The sequence below is a fragment of the Dermacentor variabilis genome, chromosome 1 (genome assembly GCF_050947875.1).
Source record: "Dermacentor variabilis isolate Ectoservices chromosome 1, ASM5094787v1, whole genome shotgun sequence".
NCBI classification, from domain to species: domain Eukaryota; kingdom Metazoa; phylum Arthropoda; class Arachnida; order Ixodida; family Ixodidae; genus Dermacentor; species Dermacentor variabilis.
The window spans coordinates 20,218,951-20,238,924 of NC_134568.1; the positions used below are offsets into that span (position 1 = coordinate 20,218,951).

The 19,974-nt window shown below is 45.7% G+C and overlaps 1 protein-coding gene across 1 annotated transcript; it reads right to left on the reverse strand.

Annotated features, from left to right (window-relative positions):
• Positions 1–3,649: 3,649 nt before the first annotated feature.
• On the reverse strand, positions 3,650–9,060 carry LOC142591658 (uncharacterized). The gene is made up of 2 exons (XM_075703985.1): positions 7,995–9,060; positions 3,650–3,687 (listed from the first exon to the last, which is right to left on the reverse strand). Exons 1-2 carry the CDS (start codon positions 9,058–9,060, stop codon positions 3,650–3,652), a joined length of 1,104 nt encoding a protein of 367 aa, XP_075560100.1.
• Between the last annotated feature and the right edge of the window lie 10,914 nt (positions 9,061–19,974).

Genomic DNA, 19,974 nt, shown 5'->3' on the forward strand with positions numbered 1-19,974 from the left:
ATTTCTTCTTTTTTTTTTTTTACATGGCGAGCCTGTATATTTTTGTTCGGGGAGCCTATCTGACACGTTTATTTATGCTTCATCTCTCTTTATTTTAGATGTAGAAGCAAGGGTACTGGGATCTTCGCTTAGCGCGATGCTGCAGCATACGATAAGCATAGAAATAGAACTTACGCGACCAACGTCATTAGTAATATGTTTTCATGTCTCATCCGAAAAATAGATATATCAAATATGAGATATTTACCGGTTGCGCGATGTATTTAGAAGCATGGATTCGAATATCCGTACACATAAACACTCCAATTTCATCTGTCCAGGAGCTTAACTTCGTGTTCACCAACCACCCTGTCGGCTATCGTAGCCCACATATTCCAGGGTATCAGCAGCTGCCAGTCTGACGCAGGATATAAAGCGGTATTCATTCCCAGTCGCCTTCCACACAGGCCACAGCGACTGGACATAGACAGGCAGGCCCAGAAGATCGCAAAAGCGTTAGCCCCTCCCGCTGCAGAATTCTCTACCAAACCAAGCATGCTTTGCGTTACGTATACACGGGTTGGGAATTTACAAGACTTCCGGAATATTTAAAGATCGCCTCTTGCTGATAACATAATCCTAGTCCTTAAGCTAATTTACTCAGAGGCCGACATTACTCGCACGAGAAATTGAAACGCATATTCAACTAATTAATAAAAGTACACTAATTAATAATTAATTACATTATGCCACATATTACAATTTATGAATTGTAGCCGGTCAGTGTGCAAGGTATATCTGTTTGGAATGAATGTCCAGAATGACGCCAGTTTGGAGATATGCGCAATCAAACTGGCAGTAAGAGTGCACTGTTGTCCTACTTACTTTTTTAAAGAAAACGCTCGTTTATGCATTGAAGCACAATAAGTAACTGGAACACCCTTGGATTTCGCTCGGCACTTTGAAAATTCATACCGCGAAGCTGCTGTCACCCCGAGAGTTCGTTCTAAGTGGATACGCCTTGCGAGCTCAGCGGCTACAATTCGTATTGAAATATGGGCTGTAAAGTAATTAAGAAGTTAATTAGTGGATCTTTGATAGCTAGTTGAATATGTGTTTCCATTTCTCGTGATAGAATGTCTATCACTTCGAATAATCCAGCTAAGGGAGAAGAATTATGCTATTTGCCGCAAGCGATTATTTAAACATTCCGGAAAACTTAAAGATGATCACCCTGCATGCCAACTGGAGTCGGGTCTCCTTTAAGTTTTTATTGTTAGTGACAATCAAATAGGACGTGACAAACAATGAAGCCAGCGAGACCATAGGGGAAGGTAAATGCTACGTTTAATTGAAATGTAGAAATAATCAGGTAAGAGAAATGACAGTGGACGAAAAGATTATTTGCCGCAGGTTACCGTGGCGCCATCCCTCTGGCCAGTTTCTCGGGAATTCTCGTGCAAGATTAGGCTTGGGCAGCACTGCCAATGTTAGCCAGCGGGGCGCCCCGGCAAAACGCGGAGAACATGGAACGTCCTTTTACTCTCAGGTGCGGCACGCTGTGCGAGCTCAGGAGCATGCAGCTGGAGTTCAAAAGTTGACGGGAGCGTGAATCGGTCAGCGATCGAGATAGGTAATTAAGGCTCTGTTATACTCCGACGTTCTCGGCGCGCGGGCGAGCGGCGGTTGCAGTCGGATACGTCACGTCCGCGACGCCGCCCCAGGCGCAAATCCGGCACTTTACACTGCAACCACTTCCGACGCGGCGCAGCGGCCCCAGCTGGAAAAGCGTATGCGCAGTTAATGCGCAGAACGTCGCGCCACCTGTCGTGAACCCGCGAAACAATTTCATTCGCCACTCGGGCCTGTGGCTGTGAAGTGTCTCCCTCGTTTCGTACGGATTTCGCGCGCGTTTTTCTCACTCTTTGTGATCTGCTTCGTATTTGTTCTCGGCGATGGCGTGGACATACCCCGTACGAAGGAACATTATTCTCCGTTTGTTGGTACATCGTCTGCGTCGCAAGAGGAAGATGTCCCTCTACATAAGAGAGATCTTCGACAAGCGTCCGGAGTACGGCGAGTACCACCACCTCGTACAGGAGCTGCGGCAGAGCGATCCTGAATATCACTTCAAGTATTTCAGGTAAATGAAAGCGAGTTACACAACACCTGTATTGCTTTCGAGATTGTGTAGCTCGAGCACGCTGTTTTTCGTTAACTGCGTCACAAGTCTAGCCTAGGTGCTGGGCAGTAAGCCTAATTGCTTGAAGTGCGTCGCAGACTGTCGAAGAAAGTTTCTCACCTTGCCGTAGTACAATAGTGCAGTGGTGCCATGTCGAAGTTCAGAAGGAACGCAAGAATTCGCCGGGTGCCCACCAAGCCAAGCTAAATCCAAAAATAGAAAAACAGGCAGACGGGTGACCGAACAGGCCAACGCTCAGATGCGCGGCCGGTCTCTCTCGGTTCGGCGACGTGCCTGACGAATGACGCATGCATCTGGCTCGTCATTCGCCGATTGGCCCGTCGCCAGGCAACGGAAGTAAGCCGCAAAGTTTAATTTAATTTATATGCAGATATTTTTGCTTTTACCGGGAAAGAATAAAAAGAATAAGACAATTTCTGTTAATCTCATTTCACATTCTTTTTTGTTCGATGTCGCGGCAGCAAGCGGTCGGCGTTAAGAGGAAGCTTTAGCTCGAGTGATCCTATCTAAATACATGTAGAAGGAGAATTCGTTTTTCTCGGCAACCACTGCACCAAATTTGACGAGGTTTGTTGCATTTAAAAGACAAACTTAATATCTAATGACTGTTGGTTTCGAATTTTTGAGTTAGATTGTTAATTTTTTATTAAAAATTGGCAAAATCGAAAATTTTCAGAAAACGAAACTATCAAGTTTACAACTCTGTAACTTAACCACTAAAAATTATAATACAATTCTGTGAACTGCATCTAATAGTACATCTAAAGCGGGCAAAATTAATATGTTACACATGAATATAAAAAGAATTAATCATAGTGAAATACAACTTTTGCAAAACCGTTGTAACGAACGTAACAAATTCATGTAAGATGTAAAATGACAGATTGAATTTGTCCGCTTTGAATGATCTAATGGATGCCGTTTACAGATCTGCGATATCGGTTCTTGATGCAGAGCTGTGAATTTGTAAACTTGGTGCTTCTATTTTTTTCAAACGGTCAAATATTTGAAAATCGTTTCAAGAAAATTCAAGCCCTAAATCGAAATTCCGCTTCCAACAGTTACTAGAATTTAACTTTCTCTTTCAAATTCAACAAATTTCATCAAAATCGGTCGAGAGGTTATCTCAGAAAAACGTTTTTGCGTTTTACATGTATTTGAATAGGCCGCGTCGGAGTTGGGCCCGAGCTAAAGCTTCCTCTTAATACTATAGCGTGATGTGTTTCCTGCTTCCACTTTTCGGCGAGTGTCCGCTCTTGTTATATTCCTTTCTCTATGACTAAACGCTCTTAGGACGATAAGCCACTTCCAGGCGACGAGCGGCTACGCCTTATCAAGAACACTGATAACGCCGGCGGGACAAGCAATGTGGCGAAGTTCAATGCGTAGGGATAGCTTTTAATTCTTTTATTTTTGTATTGCTGACGTCATCATCGCGTCACAGCGGGAAGTTTGAACAGCTGAAGGTCAGTACGCCACGTGGTGGCACTCACGCGAACTAAATCCTCGTGTGCAGAATAACGGGGGCCGAATCTTATAACGGTTCGGAAGGGAACCGGTTCACTTGGCCTCATCTGATTGGTCAAAATTTTGCTTACGTCAGAGACAGCGGGGCGGCACCGCAAATTATGATATTACGTCACGCATCTGTCAATCATTTCCAAAGCGAACCCGTCTTTGGCTAAGAGCGGAACCGGCGAAGGGGTAGTCTGCTTTGGGTTCCGTTGCTGTGGCTTGGCGGTTGGCTTGCGACCCCGGAGACACGCGGGCGTCGCGCGCGTTGGTTGCTTCGGAGGCTATCACTTGCCTATGTCGTCTGCTTGGCGTTGCTTTTTAACGCGACAGCGTTAAGGAGCTTGTGTCGCAGAAAATCCGGCGTCGTCGGCGTCGGTGTCGGCGGCGTTGGCCGTGAGCGATAAATCCCAGCAGGCACTTCATGAACAAAAAAAGAACTTGCAAGATGGGCTGGGTGGGAATCGAACCACGGTCTCCGGAGTGTGAGACGGAGACGTTACCACTGAGCCACGAGTTCTTTTTTTTTCTTTCTTTCATGGTATTTATTATAGTTGCATTCAACCATTCAACCAGACGTTCACCAGTTCTGCATAGTCAGAGAATGCAGGGCACAATGAAAGTCACACACAGAAAAGGTAGCGTTCATACTGTGAGTAGAAACGTTCGTGTCACTTTAGAAGGGTGGCAAGGATAAGCACCTCAACAAAATAGGGTACCAGTCCGGTTGTACACCGAGTCCATCATAAACCTGCTTTAGGTTTAGTGTCATTTGGATGAAATTTGCCCTTGTAGGTATAACCGTTTCGGCGTTGCGGTCCATCATTCGCGTTTTCCACAAACTGTGCATTCCCATTACAAAAAACATATCGAAAGGCGCACTATTATCACAGGTTGGTAGCAGGTATCGCACAGTATGAGCGTTAATCTCAAAGTCTTTCTTTAAAGTCCGTTGGAGGACATCCCAAAATAGGATGGCGTCGGTGCGGCTAATAAAACAATGTTCAATTGTCTCTGGTACATCACAAAGGCGACAGTTAACAGAAGAGACAAAGATACCCTTTTTTTGTAGCCATGTTTTAACCGGTATGGTTTCACTATGAACTTTATAAAAGAATGTTTTGCAGCAAGGGGATAAATACATTTTGCGAACTCGCTTTAGCACATCGTGGCCTGGCAATTTAATGTATATTGATCGGTAAAGTGGAGGCGGAAATAGCATGGATAGTAAGTCTTTGTACAACGTTTTGCGCGACACAGAATACAAGTATTCAGAAGAAAACCGAACTGTCAGGAAACGAACCGCCAAGTAAACTTCTTGCATGAACCCCCACAAGCATAAGCGCGAAGAAAAACTTGAAGAGACAACTAAATCAGGTAACACATTAACAAGTGTGACTTGCATGTATGAACGAATTACAGGATGGGAAGTATCGCGAAAATAGAAGAAACGAGACACTATTTGCCGCACATAAAGATGTACTAAGCCCAGCCCACCTTCACTAACAGGCCTAAAGATATTATCGCGCCTCATGGGCTCAAAAGTTGAAGACCATACGAAGGTTGCAAAGATACGGTGAAAGCGTTGGATGTATAGCCTAGCACAATGGATAACTTGCAATACATAGAAAATTTTTGTTGCCAAGAACTTATTGCAGGCTTCGGCTTTCCCAAAAATAGAAAGTCGTTGTGAAACGAATGTCTGGGCGTAACTTTGCAGTACCGAAACCCGTTCTTTCCAATAGTGTGCGCTTAATTTATATGCGTCTAGCGGCACGCCAAGATACTTTGGCGGGACATCAGTCCACTTAACGCCTGCAAACTGTTCTGGTGTATAGCACCATGAGCCAAACCATAAGCCTAAACTTTTTGAGGAGTTCATTCGCGCTCCTGATACGCTGCCAAATTCTTCTATTTTCGATACTACTTTTTCAACACTGGACTTATCCGTGCAGAAGAACGCTAGATCGTGTGCATAAGCTAAGACTTTAACTTCATTACCCAGTATATTGAAGCCATGGATGTTACTCGACTGAATTACGCTTAAGCATAGCGGTTCCAGGTAAAGGGCGAATAGTAGTGGGGACATCGGGCAGCCTTGTTTTACTGATGAGCAAATAGAAATGGGTTCGGAGAGTTGGCCATTAATAACTAAACGAGTAGTACAACAGGTGTAGCAAAGCCTAACGCCTTTAAGCACAATGGAGCCAACATTGACATGCTCCACAAGGGAAAATAAATAGGAGTGACTGACACGATCAAAAGCTTTAGCAAGGTCTACCTGGAGCATTGCAAGCTGCTCAGTGGAACCATAACAGTATTGAAGAAGGGTACGGGCGATATGTATGTTGGTTTGAATTGATCGGCCCCTGATTCGACATGTCTGATGGGAACCAATTAGAATTGACATCACAAATTGCAATCTATTAGATAGAACTTTCGCAAAAATTTTGTAATCCACGTTTGACAATGTGATTGGTCGATAGCCTTCAACGGAACGCAGTTTCTCTTTATCTGAACTTTTGGGAATTAAAACTGTGTGGGTTTTGCAAAAAGACTGCGGAAGGGCGTCAATCTCTAAACTTGAAATAAAAATATCCAATACTATGGGGCTCATAATTGATTTGAAAGCTTTGTAAAATTCACATGAAAGTCCATCGGGGCCGGGTGTTTTCGACAAAGGCAGCTGATCAATAGCTAGCTCAATTTCTTGAATCGTAAGGCTACCACTGATGACTGCACAGTCATCATCCTGTAATGGTTTGACAAGAGATACAAAACTCTCTAAAACTTTTGCATCGTGATCGTCCGGAGGGGCACTAAACAACATAGTGTAGAAAGTTTCGAACTGAGAAATTATGTCATTAGTATTTGTTACAAGACTACCTTCGGAGTATATTTCCGGAATTACTTTGGAAATACCGTGACGTCGCTCGTCAAGTAAAGCTTGACGTGTTGGTTGCTCAGATTGCAGAGCACGCCTGTTTCGAGATCGAATTCGCGCACCTCTGTAACGTAGCGCGTCATACTTTTGTAACTCACATTTAATGTTTTCTATGTCAACAATGTAAGTGCCTGGCATTTCGCATTCAATCTCATAAAGGCTACATAGGCTCTTAAGAAGCGTTTTTTCTTCATTCTTTCTATAGAATGATTTCACCGATCCAATTTCTATAGCCACTGCACGAACCTCTTGTTTAAAGAGTTCCCAAGCAGCAAATAATGGCAAGTCACTAGAAAGAGAATTGGCTAGAGCCATGCGCACGCGATTAATAAATTCCTGATCATTTAGGAGCTCAGAGTTAAGCTTCCAGAGTGCCCACTGTGGTCGGAAATTAGTTACAAATTTTTCACCAATGTTTACGATAACCATACAATGATCAGAGAATGAAACGGGGATAGTAATGCAGGATAGTCCTCGAGAGAGGAGCGATGAAGAAACATAAATCCGATCAAGGCGGGCGTAGGAATGACCCTGAATTCTTGTATAAGAGCGAGCTCCCTGTCCCGACACTCCTATATCAACGAGCCCTGCATTTTCTATTATGTTAGACAAAACTTCACCACTCCTGTCCCGCTGAGTGTTAATGCCGCTTCGATCGTTGGGATCACATACACAATTGAAATCTCCCATTAAAACAATGCAGCGATCACAGTCCAATAGACTAGACACAGTATCAAATAAAAGAGTTCGTTTTGCAGCGTCATTAAATGCATAGACGTTGACTATGCGCCATGGCACACCCTGCAACACAAAATCACAACATATATATCGACCTTCAGTGTCGACATGATAACTAAAAGCTGAATGAAGTAGGCTCTTTTTCAGAAACAGGAAACAGCCCGCGGATAAACCAAGAGCGTGTGAAACGCAAACATTATACTCAGACAGAAAAGGTCGCAAAGCCCTTTCTGTCTCGTCATCACGCTCAATCTTCGTCTCCTGCACGGCGACGAAGTCGAGGCGCTTCCTAGACAAAAGCCGGCGAAGCTGCGCCTGTTTCTGCAAAGACCGAAGGCCTCGTACGTTCAAGGTTGCGAATAGAAGTTGCTGGGACAGGGCCATGGTGACTACCAACTATTTGGACCTAATGATCTATGTGATCGGTCCTAGAGGGCAACGGTGAGGCTCCCTCCGAAACCCCACCTGGCCTTCTGGACCGTGATCGACGGCACTTTCCTGAGTGTTTCGATGTTTTGCGGCGACGTGCTTTTCTTGTGGTACTGGTCGTCTCGCTGTCTCTGCTTGATTCCGATCTGTTAGTCGCACGGCGCTTCGGAACTGAAGGATCCGCGTTACTTCGTCTGTCCTCTGCCGGCTCAGCGCACGTGTTGAGACGCTTGGGTGCATCAGGTGAGTCGTCTCCGGCTCCCTCATTCGCTTGCTGGGCAGCAGCTGGCTCCGTGGTAGCGGGTGCTCCTTTGGGTTGTTGCTTCGGCTGGTCATCTTTCTCTTCGCTACTTTCGTTTTTCACGGGCAGTTCTGCGATGCCAGTGTGACTGTCTTTAACAGGCAGAGGGGCCTTACTGGCACAGCGGGTCTCAGCGGAAGAGGGAACGTCTGCCGTCGCGTCAAGAACCTCCGTAATGTCCATTATGTGTTCTTGCAAGCTTTCATCCGGAGGCTTTGTTCTGTGTCGTAACTTATCGGCGTATGTTACGACACATTCTTCAGATGTGCGACCAAAGCGTCGGCAGGTTTCACAACGCGGGGTTCTGCAGTTTCGACGAATGTGCCCCACCCTGTTACAGCGCAGACAAAGTGGGGGCCGGCCTGGAATTAATACGAGACTCTGCACTCCAAAAACAGGTAGTAGATGTGGAACGTCCCCCACGCTGACTCCATCGGCAAGAGTCAACACCACGTCCCGATTTAGCGTACGCATTTGTTCCATCTCCGATACTCTCCAGCTTTCTCCTGATATAGACTTGACTTTCCCGTAAGCCTGAAGCGCATCTCGAATGTAGTCATCTTCCAAACGCTCAGGAAGCCACAAAAGCTTCATTTGAACTTCCGTGGGCTCAGGATCAATGACGACGCAGCGTCTACCTTTGACGGATAATTCCCCGCATGCGACTAGCTTTGATTTTGTCATCCCTGATTTGCACGTCACCATCCACACGTGCGACATCTGAAATTGTCCGATGTAACTTATTTCCTTCAGGTCAATAACGTTCCGAAGGGCGTCTCTGAAGTCTTGGGCTCTGTACGGTAGACCACTTAAGTCAGCATGCAGGAAAACGGAGTCCACAACCAGCTTACCGGTAGGAAGACGGGGTAACACAACACGGTAGTCATTGCTGCTGGCTGAAGCATGAGCAGCACCTCGGCCAGGGGCCGATAAAACCTTTGAAGCGGAGAACATGAGAAAAGCGACCGTTCGGAACGCCGTCTTCTTCTTTCTCCCTGAGCCACGAGTTCGACACGAGTTCGACACTTCGAAGCGGTACAAAAGCGCCTCTAGTGAACGCGGTGTTGCCTCAGAAACGAGCTGTTTCTAAGGCTCAGGCGTGCGTCGCTTGCTCAGGCGCACATTTCGTTGTCGCGCCGAACGCTGCGTTGCTCGACGCTCACCGCGTCCGATGCGGGGCGCGTAGTCGCTGCGCCGTAGCCCATTGTCTTACACCCCTTGGCGGGTCGACGGGAACGCTGTCGCGTTCCACTCTTGAAGGCGAAGCTTAAGCGTCCTCCAATTTTTTTGGTGTCGACCACGGATGGAAGTGCGATGCGCGTTCAAAGTAGTCCTTTTGCAGGCTACGCTATCAATTGGAGGAGACTCGGGTGCAAGCGTAACAGTGGTACATCATTCCAGGCAGAGGTAGTCATTGCGCGCTGTGGTCTACAGTTCCCAGAGGTCGGTCGGAAGCGAAGCATTCATCAGAATGGCCTATAGGTCTCTGCTGGCGACACTGTCCACGAAGTTGCTCTCGCAATCACTGTGTTGGCCGGTAGAAGGGCTGGGTCAGCTTTCTCGTGACCTCCAATTCAAAGTCAATAGCAAGGAGATATTTGCATGGTGAGATCGAATTCCCCATGCTATCGCCAGCGTGAATAGCTCGCAGATCGCCGTTCAGCAATCAGAACGGTTCAACCTGTGATGGTTCAGCGCTTCCTTCGTTCGGATGATAAAACTATACAGTCAGGACGGGAAGATATTGTGGAGATCTATTATTTGGCTGCCCTTTTTTCTCTAATTCCCGGGAGTGCCACACTTTGTTCATCAATTTTACGTCACAGCAAGCACCGTCAGCACCACACTCTTCGATTTTATTTCGCGCAGGCAATGCAGGGCCCGTATATCGTAATGTCTGAGTTCAATTGCAATTTCAATTGCTTCTCTCGCACGACGCGCCGTGGGGCAAGTCGCATGGAATAGCGGCAGCGCGACGGCGAGCGAGTCATGTCCGAGCCGATGACGAAGGGCGAAAAAAGAAGGAAAATTGATATAATCGGCTAGTAACGGTGACCCTAAGAACCAGTTCACGGGTTTGTCGCGCTCGCTATTTCGGAAGTGCTGGTAGTGCATTCCTGTTGCGTGCATCGTGCAAACTCCCGGTAGCAGACGACAAAACGCTGCGCTCTGCCAACTCATTTACGCTTGCAATACCACCTGTTAGCTGAGAATGAAAAAGAATGACATTAATAAATTACTTCTGCATTGCGTAAACGCCCGGCCCCACACGTTTATACTTTAGAACTTGCCGTATAATATTTAATTTATATTTATTATTTAATTAGGAAGCATAAACATTCTGCTGTTCCTCGATTAGCTCATCATATGATGACGTACACTTCAGAGGTAGCACCCTCTCGTCTATTGGTAGCGTCCTCCTCTTCTTTCACCTCCGGCTTGGGAAGGAAGGAAGGAAATCAACTTTATTCGAGGTCCTGCAGGCCAGGAGAGCTTTGGGCTCTCATGGAGTGGGCGTCTCCCACGACGGAACCGGGAAGTTGAGTTTCCTGGCGGCGTCGTGGACCTGCTGGACGGCCCAGAGTCCCAAGCCCAGAGACGGCTTGGGAGTGGCACATTTAGTGACGTAAACGGCGAAGTGAACGGTTCGTTTTCCGAACCGTTATAACATTCAGCCGCTGGATACGAGTTGTTACAATAAAAAGTCTAAAAAATGCCGTGGTGGCTTAGCGGCCATGGTGTTGCGCTGCTAAGCAAGAGGTCGCCGGATGGAATACCGACCATGGCGGCCGCATTTCGATGAGGCGAAAACACCCGTTTACTTAGATTAAGATGCACGTTAAAGAACCTCAGGTGGCTAAAACTTTCAGAGTCCCCCACTGTGGCGTGCGTCATAATCACATCGCGATTTGGGCACGTTAAACCGCATAAATTATTTTAAAAAAATCAATTTTGATACTTGCGTCCATGAAATTTGCGCATGCTCGAAGAACGTATGCCACTGCTTAAGCGTTACTTGTCGTCGTCTCCTTCCACAGCTGTCTCCATGCCGCTCATTATTTAAGGGGTATGAGCCATTCATTGGCAAGAGGAAACTATCGCCGTCGTTGTCGTGCTCACCATCATCAGCATTAACAACAAAAACAACAACGATCATCATCATAAATGGCTCGAGCATCGTCGTCTTTTTCCACAGCTGGCTCGCTTGCGGCCCTCGGCATAAAAGCTCGAACGCACTTACACCTATATGCTCGCGCGTTCGTTGTCGTCTTCCCCAGCTGGCTCCGTGCCTATCATTCCTTAAGGGGTGTGAGCCATTCACTGTGAAGAGGAAACTATCGTGATCATCATGACCTACAATCATCATCAGAAATCGCTCGGCATCGTCGTCTTTTTCCACAGCTGGCTCGCTTCCAGCCCTTACCACAACCGTTCGAACGCACTTACGCCTATATGCTCGCGCGTTAGTCGTCTTCTTCCCCAGCGGGCTCCGTTGCCGCTCATTGCTTAAGGCATAAAGTTTCAGACAATAATTACTAGAGGGAACTCTGGCGCTAGTGTCTACGGGAGTTGCAATAAGAACGGTTGTACCAGCATGGGAATGATGGGAAGTACATGTCTTCATATTGACTTCAATCTTTAGCGATGTTTGCTTGCGGCACAGTGAACAAAGCTATACTCAGATATTATCGCATAAAATCTAATTTTATTTCAGCAGTATCTTATATAATGCACAAAACATTACGTAAGCTTTGTATGACTGAGATTGAAGCAGGTGTTGCCACTAGGGCAAACTAGGGTATGCATTCTTCTGCAATTCTGTTCCCGATTTAGCGCCAGAGAATAATTAATTTACCTTTACAACACCAATAACAACCGCGCTTGTACTTATATAAAATACTCAAGTATTTTATACGTGCTTTACTGACTCAAGTACGCGCTTTACTGACTTCATCAGTAAAGCACGTAAGGCCAAGCTTTGTGTCAGTGATCTAGGCTTCTCTAGCATTTCTAACGTACCTATCTTCGTAAACGACCATCTGACCCCATGTAACAAGGCCATGTTTTCCAAAGCCCTAACACTGAAGAAAGAAAAGAAGTGGATGTTTCTTTGGACTGACAACTGTCAAATCAAGGCTAGAAAGACTACTAACGGCAGAGTTCTGCGCATCCGTGATCATTCCGACTTGACTAGAATAGACTAATACCATAGCAACATGTGTTCATTGTCTCACCGCTTATCATGGCCTCTTTCCTGGAACCTAATCAAGTTAATTCTTTCATAAGTGGATTTCATTCCGTCATTCATTTCAATGCTAGAAGTCTTCGCAAACACTTTGAGGAGATTAATCATTTCCTTTTTTCATCTTCTAGCTCATTCTCATTAATTGCCTTCACTGAAACTTGGTTGTCAGTCGATGACAAAAATCTTTATGGCTTCCTTAACTACAATGCAGAATATTGTAACAGATTAACTAGCAGTCATGGTGGTGCGGCAATATATGTCTCTCCTGATCTTACTTATCGCAGACGACATGATCTACATTTACCCATCACTAAGTGCGAATCTGTCTGGATTGAAATAGTTAATTGTTCTCCCTCTAATGATAACAGAGATTTCATATTTGGACGCATTTATCGTACGCCTTCATCATCAGTCGACGACTTTTTATAATCTTGATCATACTTTACCTACCCTCTCACTAGAAAATAAAAATGTCATTATAATGGGTGATGTCTACATTAACCTTCTCAATGACAAATCACCAACAGTTAATTCTTACACGAGTCTACTACAAAGCTACGGATATGAATGCTTAATTGATGTTCCTACACGACAGGTTCCTAGTGGCACAGGGACGCTAATTGATCATGTCCTAACTTAATAACTTCGCCAGAGGCAAAAGTTCTTGATATGGATATAACAGATCATTACCCATTGCTTCTACGTCCTAAACATAACTCGTGTCCTCTCCCTCTTCCACACTTCAAATACGTTCTGGACAAAGAGAGCTTCATAACTGCCATTGCTAATATAGACTGGTCTGAAATAAAAACTTTTAATGATCCTCAGAAAGTATTTTCTAAACTTCTTACTGTAATTATATCACTTATTCATAAATTCACTTGTAAAAGGAAATGTAAAAAAACCATTGCATTCTCTCACAATCCATGGATGTCTAAAAAGTTATTAGCAGCTTTGCGTAAACGCGATAACCTGTACAAAAACTAAAAACCAGCCTTTTAATACCAAATTAATTGCCCGATATAAAAGGTTACGTAACTCTATAAACAACCCGTTAAAAGCGGCAAAACGATTATATCTTGAACAAAAAATCTTACAAGCCGGCAATAACAGCAAATTGAAATGGAACATCGTCAACTCCTTTCTAAACAGGAATTCTAAACCAGAACAGCTATCAAAAGTTATATACAATAACTCAGAGTATCACTCCCCTAACCAAATAGCCAACGCCTACAGCTCCTATTTTTTTTGGTAATGACACACCCTCTCCTTCACAAGTAGCTCAACTTAATCGTCTCCCTCACACATTTTTTCTTTTCCCCACAACGCCAGAAAAAATATATAACGTTATATGTCACCTAAAACCCACCAGTGCTGGAATAGATGAAGTTCTACCTACTACCATTAAAATGATTGCCCACCTAATTTCTGATATCATGTCTCATATTACTAATTCGATATTCAAGACTGGTTTGTTTCCTAACGAGCTTAAGCGCGGTAAAGTCATTCCAGTTCTAAAAAAAGGTGACAGTACATTAATACACAACTACCGCCCTATTTGTATTTTACCCTTTTTCGGCAATGTTCTGGAGAAATTAATCGCATTGCGTCTAACCAAATATTTCACTAAATTTAATATTCTCTCTTCATGCCAATTTGGCTTTCGTAATGGATACTCCACAGATTTGGCACTCATACATCTAACTGACCAATTAAAACAAATAATTGATGATGGTGTATTTGCAGGTTCAGTTTTCATTGATCTAACAAAGGCATTCGACTGCTTAAACCATATTATCCTTTTTGCTAAGCTTGAGGCTATCGGTGTCCGTGGTCCTGCGCTCTCATTATTCAAATGTTACTTATCAAACAGGGTTCAAATAGTGTCTGAGTCCAATGACTACTCCAGAGAACAAACCACTAACATTGGCGTCCCTCAAGGATCCATCTTAAGACCACTACTGTTTTTGATTTATATCAATGACCTACCTAACTGTTTGTCCTCTACTAAGTGCATTCTGTACGCTGAAGATAATACCATATTTTCCTCTGATAAACACATGTCACTTCTTGTTAACAAGCTAAATACTGATCTACAACATGTTTTAAGTTGGTGTAATGCCAACCTATTTTCTATTAATGCCACCAAGACTAAATTTGTTGTATTTTCCTCCCATCAACAATATTCGGCATTCTCCCCTTTAACTTTCGGCTCACATTCCATCTCTCCCAGTCCATGCTCATCTTTTCTAGGGATTTCTCTTGACTGCAGCTTGAAATATAAAGATCACATTTCTCACATCAAAAAGAAAATAGCATACGGTATTCGCGTTCTAATTAAAACTCGTCCCTACTTTACACATAATACAATAATCTCGCTATACCACTCATTCATTCACTCTCATATTAACTACGGCATACTATGCTGGGGTAACACTTATAACACCCACTTGGCATCCCTCCAGGTAATCCAGAACCAATCCATAAGAACAATTACAAGCAGTTCACGCTTTACTAATGGAAAATCCCTACTACATGAAAACAACATCCTAACCATTTCAGAACTCACCAAATATAATCTAGGAATTTTATTCTACAAATATATGACTAAGGAACTACCGTCAATCGGCTTCTCACCGTGTGACCTAATAGCTCATAGTCACACTAGATTTGCACTCAATAATAATTTTCTTCTACCTAAAGTGCGAACTAACTATGGTAAACAGACTGCGGAATTTTCCGCAATATTGCTTTGGAATACTCTACCACCTATCATCAAAAATGCAAAAAATTTATACCAATTTAAAAGAGAACTAAAATCATTCACAATAAATACTTACTGAAACTCTCTTGTTCTTCTCTTATTTTTTTAATTTTTTAAATTTTATTCCGTTTTTTTTATACTGTCCTGCTGTTAACAAGTGTTCCTATTACTCATATGATATAAACAAGTTTTGATATTACCCTTAGGTCTCATCTGCACTACTGTTGCTTTATATATTGTATAACATCATAAGTGTCTTTAGCAGGAGGTCCCGATACAGTCTTTGACTATGGGACCTCCTTATGTATACTACGCACATGCAATTATCTGTATTTTTACTAATAAAAAGAATTATGAAATTATGAATTATGAATTTATGGAAATAAAATTTTTGTATTGTGAGAAAGTGTTGTGCCTTCGAGAGGAATGCTACAAGTGTTGTCTGCTACGACGCCTGCTCGCTGCGAACGCGATATTTTTCTCGCAGACGACAGGTACTTGCGAACTCTCTCGCTCTTTGGAAAGGCTGCGGTGGCTGTCACGACGTCAGGATCATCATCACTGTCATCATCAGCAATGGCTCGAGCATCGTCGTCTTTTTCCGCAGCGGGCTCGCTGGCGTCCCTTGGCGCAACAGCTCGAACACACTTACGCATATGTTCGAGCGTTCGTCTTCTTCTTCCACAGCAGACTCTGTTGCCGCTCGTTATTCCAGCATAGAATTTCACTTCTGTTCTGTCGTCGTAATGGGGAGGCCGTGTTAATTTATTTTATTTACGGTGGTATCAACCATTGCTTAAGGGGGTGCGAGGCATTAATTCTCTTACGTGACGGATGCATTTATTAACAGAGGTGATACGAGAATGTGTGTGCATGCCTATCGTCCCGATGACCACGGATCAGGACAATAAATATGTTCCTTTGTTCAAAACTTTGTCCCCTCTGTGTCATGTGCTAAACAGCTTTGCTGGGCATCCACCTTCACAGAATGGAATTGCTCATTATTTTTTCGTCAGGACGGCCATAAATATGACTCGCATGACAGCAGCTACTTCAGCCGTTCGTAGTCGTGAACTATAGGGCCATTGCGGCAAAGCACCCCTGGACGTAGCCCGCGACAGTCCTATTTCAGCCAGTGAGCTACGAGAAGCTGACCGGTGGCAGGGGCGCCCTGCCACCGGCTTAGACCGACATTGGCTTCCGATCTGGCTGGTCCGATACGCACGATATGCACGACCAGTTAAAAATATCTCTAGAGAGTGCATCGGTCAAATTGTGACAAAGCGGAGACCTACATGGCACTAAGTGCCCTGCGACATGCCCGGACACATGACAAGCGCAAAATCACCGACAGGAATAAGCGTATGCTACAGGACAAGACTTTTCATTTTCAATGACACAGTGTATGACACAGTGACACAGTGTGACACAGTGTAACTTGTCGCTTGTTGTCTTACAAGCGTTCAGCAAGAAGAGTAGCCGCGCAGGTGGCAGCTTTCCTCATGGGCGCGGCGGCCGGACATGCGAAAACGTTGGCAAACGACGGATGCTCTCTGAGTGGTGCGTTGCACCGGTGGCGGCCTCGCACCTCGCCGCACTGCAGGTAGCACCAGATGGCGTATTTCAGCTGAGGACCAGACAGCTGGGGCACAGCCGCTAAGAAGGCTGCCGCGTCTTCTCCTCGCACGCGCGCCTTGAGGACATGCCGGAGAGCCGCCACCTCCAGCAGGCGGGTCGTCGCCTCAGACCCTTGCTCCAGCGCTTGAACGACGCGGCGGGCACATTCGCTGACAGGATGGCTCTGGTTGTAGGCTTTTCCAGTCCACGAAACGTTTTCCCGATCAACGAATCCCTTGTCCACCACCAGGGACAGTAGCGCGGACGACATCAACGACGCCAGGCCTCCGAGCTTAAAGACGAGCGGTGCCTCAGCGTGGTAGAAAGGAACGGCGATCACGTCAGGAAGCAAACGGAAGTCCTTTACGCCGTTAGGGTCACCGCTGTCAACAAATTCATAAAACATCGGTTCTGGCCGTTTCGAGTAAACTTGGGGAAAAGTGACTTTGTCTCTGTCGGAACGACTGAAACCCGCTTTGAGTCGTAGCCAATTCTCGAAGCTATCAGCGGACATGTCGCTGAAGTTTTGGTATGCGTCATCGAGGTAGGCGTCGCTCGACTTCTCCACAATCTCAAAAGGTCCTCTGTCCACGATGATGGTCCCGTTCTTTTGACTGTCGTGGCCATGGCGTTCGTCGTAAGCCCCGAAGCTGAATATCGGAACCAACGGCCTGAGTGCCTGCAAAAGGTACTCGTAGGCGTGCGTGAGATCACGGTGTAGCGTTCTCAGGTCGCGCTCGACAGCTTCGGTAAAGAAGTTCCGCACGTACGGTGCCACAAACGCCCGCCCTGCGTACTTCAGCAGCATGCGGTGGCATTTGAATTGCTGATGCAGTAGGGCGCGTTCTTTACTTCCGGCCATCTCGACCATCCAAGGTCCATGGTAGTTCGCTGCCAGCGTCTCGATAACGTACCACCTTAGGTACTGCTGTGCCGCGGGTGCTCCTATCTTTGTAGGTAAGGAGAGCACCTTTCGGACGAATGCTGCGTGGTACACGGTGTACACGAGGGGACCGGTGTGGTCCAAGCAGGCGTGCAGAAGCAGCCGCCACACTTGCCCGTAGATTCCCGGCACAAAAGAACCGACTGTAACGTGGTCATAGAGCACTCTACCTTCGTACTCCTCGGGCTGCAGGAGCTCGCCACCTATCTCTAGCGTAATCCGGTTGTCTAGGCCTAAGAGTTGTGCCGAGGTCATGTCCTCGGTAGCAAACTGTGAGCCGGCCGCGGCACCCGAACCTGGGTAACTCGATGCGAAGAACTTGTGCAGCGCGTCGAAGTCGGCCTCTTGCGGCAGTCGACGAGACCTGCGAGCGAAATGCTTCCTCGCCCACATACTCGGAGCCAGGGCGAGCAACGAGGCATTCCTCTCGAGTTTGAACGTGATGAGAGGCGCCATATGCCAGCGGGTTTCCAGTGAGCAGGAGGCGTTGACCATGTCGTGCGGGCCAGTCCACACCGGCGGAGCGAAGAGACCGGCTTCCATGAGCATGTGTCGTACGGCATCCATGGAACTGTGGTTTTTGACGACCAGGTCTTCGCAGGCCTGAAACGCCATGGCTGCTTTCTGCACTGCTGTCTGTGGTGAAGGTGTGGTGGCTGCGACCTTCCTGTTCAGCTCATTCACGGCGTGAACCACTCGTTGCAGCAGTGCCATTTTGACCGTGTCCTGAAACGTAGCAGGAAAAAGGGTAAATAGAGACAAGGCACATCTAGGCGGCATCTGAAAAATATAATATGTGTTTAATTTCATAGCTCAACGAGCCCTGCGGGTCGAAAAACGCTATAGCCAAATTACACTGTCATCAAAGCGATGGCGCTATGCCCACTCTACTACGCTGTCCTGTGGCATCATGAGTGATGCTACGACGCAGAAGCACTTCGTCATTGGTCACAAACTCGCAGGTAGCTGGTGACGTCGATGTTGATAGGCCTGGGATGGGTTCCAGAAGAGCATCAGCTGTTTTGCGCATGCACTGTGGTTGCCCAGGCGCAGGAGAACAGGCAGTGGTTTGACTGCGGCGCACCTGTTCTTTTATTTTTGCTTTATAAAGCTGACCCGTTTCTTGCACTGCCTAAACTGTGAAATTTTGGACTCGGATATCGATAAATAAACAAACGACATTCAGTTTATCGCACTGAGTATCATTCATTATCACACATAATTTATCATTCATAAACTAATGAAATCGCCTGTGCGATTATTCAAATTGATGAGTTCGATACAAAGAGACAGTTTTTGGTGATCAAGATGCATAGCAGTGGCGGTCATCAGAAATTGTTGAATAGTCATCAATAATCGCATAAATAGCTAACAAGATCACAAATAATCATAAATCAAACAAAAACTAGTTTTTCCGAAACAAATAAACAATTTAAGTTATAGGCTCAAGGGGCATGTCATAACTGCAGAACTGAGGGCGGCCAATACGCATAACATAACCATTTGCGAAAACTTTGTGCTAGCAGCAGTTTTTATAGGAACATGGATTCAAAACGCATGTCAATTTACTGTTCTTAAATGTGCTTAGCGCCCACACGCACGCACGTTTGTCTGGGAAGTGTCGGAATGTCTGGAAAGCACTCTCCGTAGGGCAGCACGTCAATGATAGGCAGAAAACGCGTTCTCACCGTTCGCTGAGCGTCCCAGGAGCCGCACACGTGACCGTAGAAGTCGTCACACGGCCTGACAGTGCGCGACAGGCTCTTCTTTAGCGTGGTGGCGAACTGGGCGCACGCAACACTTTGGCAGCCTAATGTTTGACGCTGTGGCTCGGCCGTCTCTGGCGCATCCATGAGGTGGATGCCACAGTAGACCGCCAGGACGACCAGCAGCAGGGCGCAGAAGGCGCCGAACACCGCCGTCACGGTCCACGATGGCATCTTGACCATGGTTATCAGGCCCACGCGCTGGCCGGTTTCGTCCGTGTAAGGCTCCGGGTTGGTATCCACCTGCTCTTCCATTCTCAAAGTCTGCGAGGAACAATATATATATATATATATATATATATATATATATATATATATATATATATCGCACGCGAAATGCGAAGGTTGTGGGTTCGGTTCCCACCTGCGGCAAGTTGTTTTTTCATCCACTTTAATTACCATTAATTTATCGTTTCATTACTTCATTTATTAAGCACAAGTAATTTCCGCTATGTTGTCCTTGGTGTCAGTGTTTGTTGGCTTCTTATGATATGACTAATCAAAATCGGGGCCCTCGGTTAACCCCCTTTCT

What these genes read in the sequence shown, in the direction of transcription:
- LOC142591658 (XM_075703985.1), bottom strand. Translation starts at nt 9,060, where the DNA reads ATGTTCTCCGCTTCAAAGGTTTTATCGGCCCCTGGCCGAGGTGCTGCT. An exon ending in GCCGGCAGAGGACAGACGAA is followed by an intron (nt 3,688 to 7,994) that starts GTAACGCGGATC and finishes TCTGCACACGAG; the next exon opens with GATTTAGTTCGCGTGAGTGC.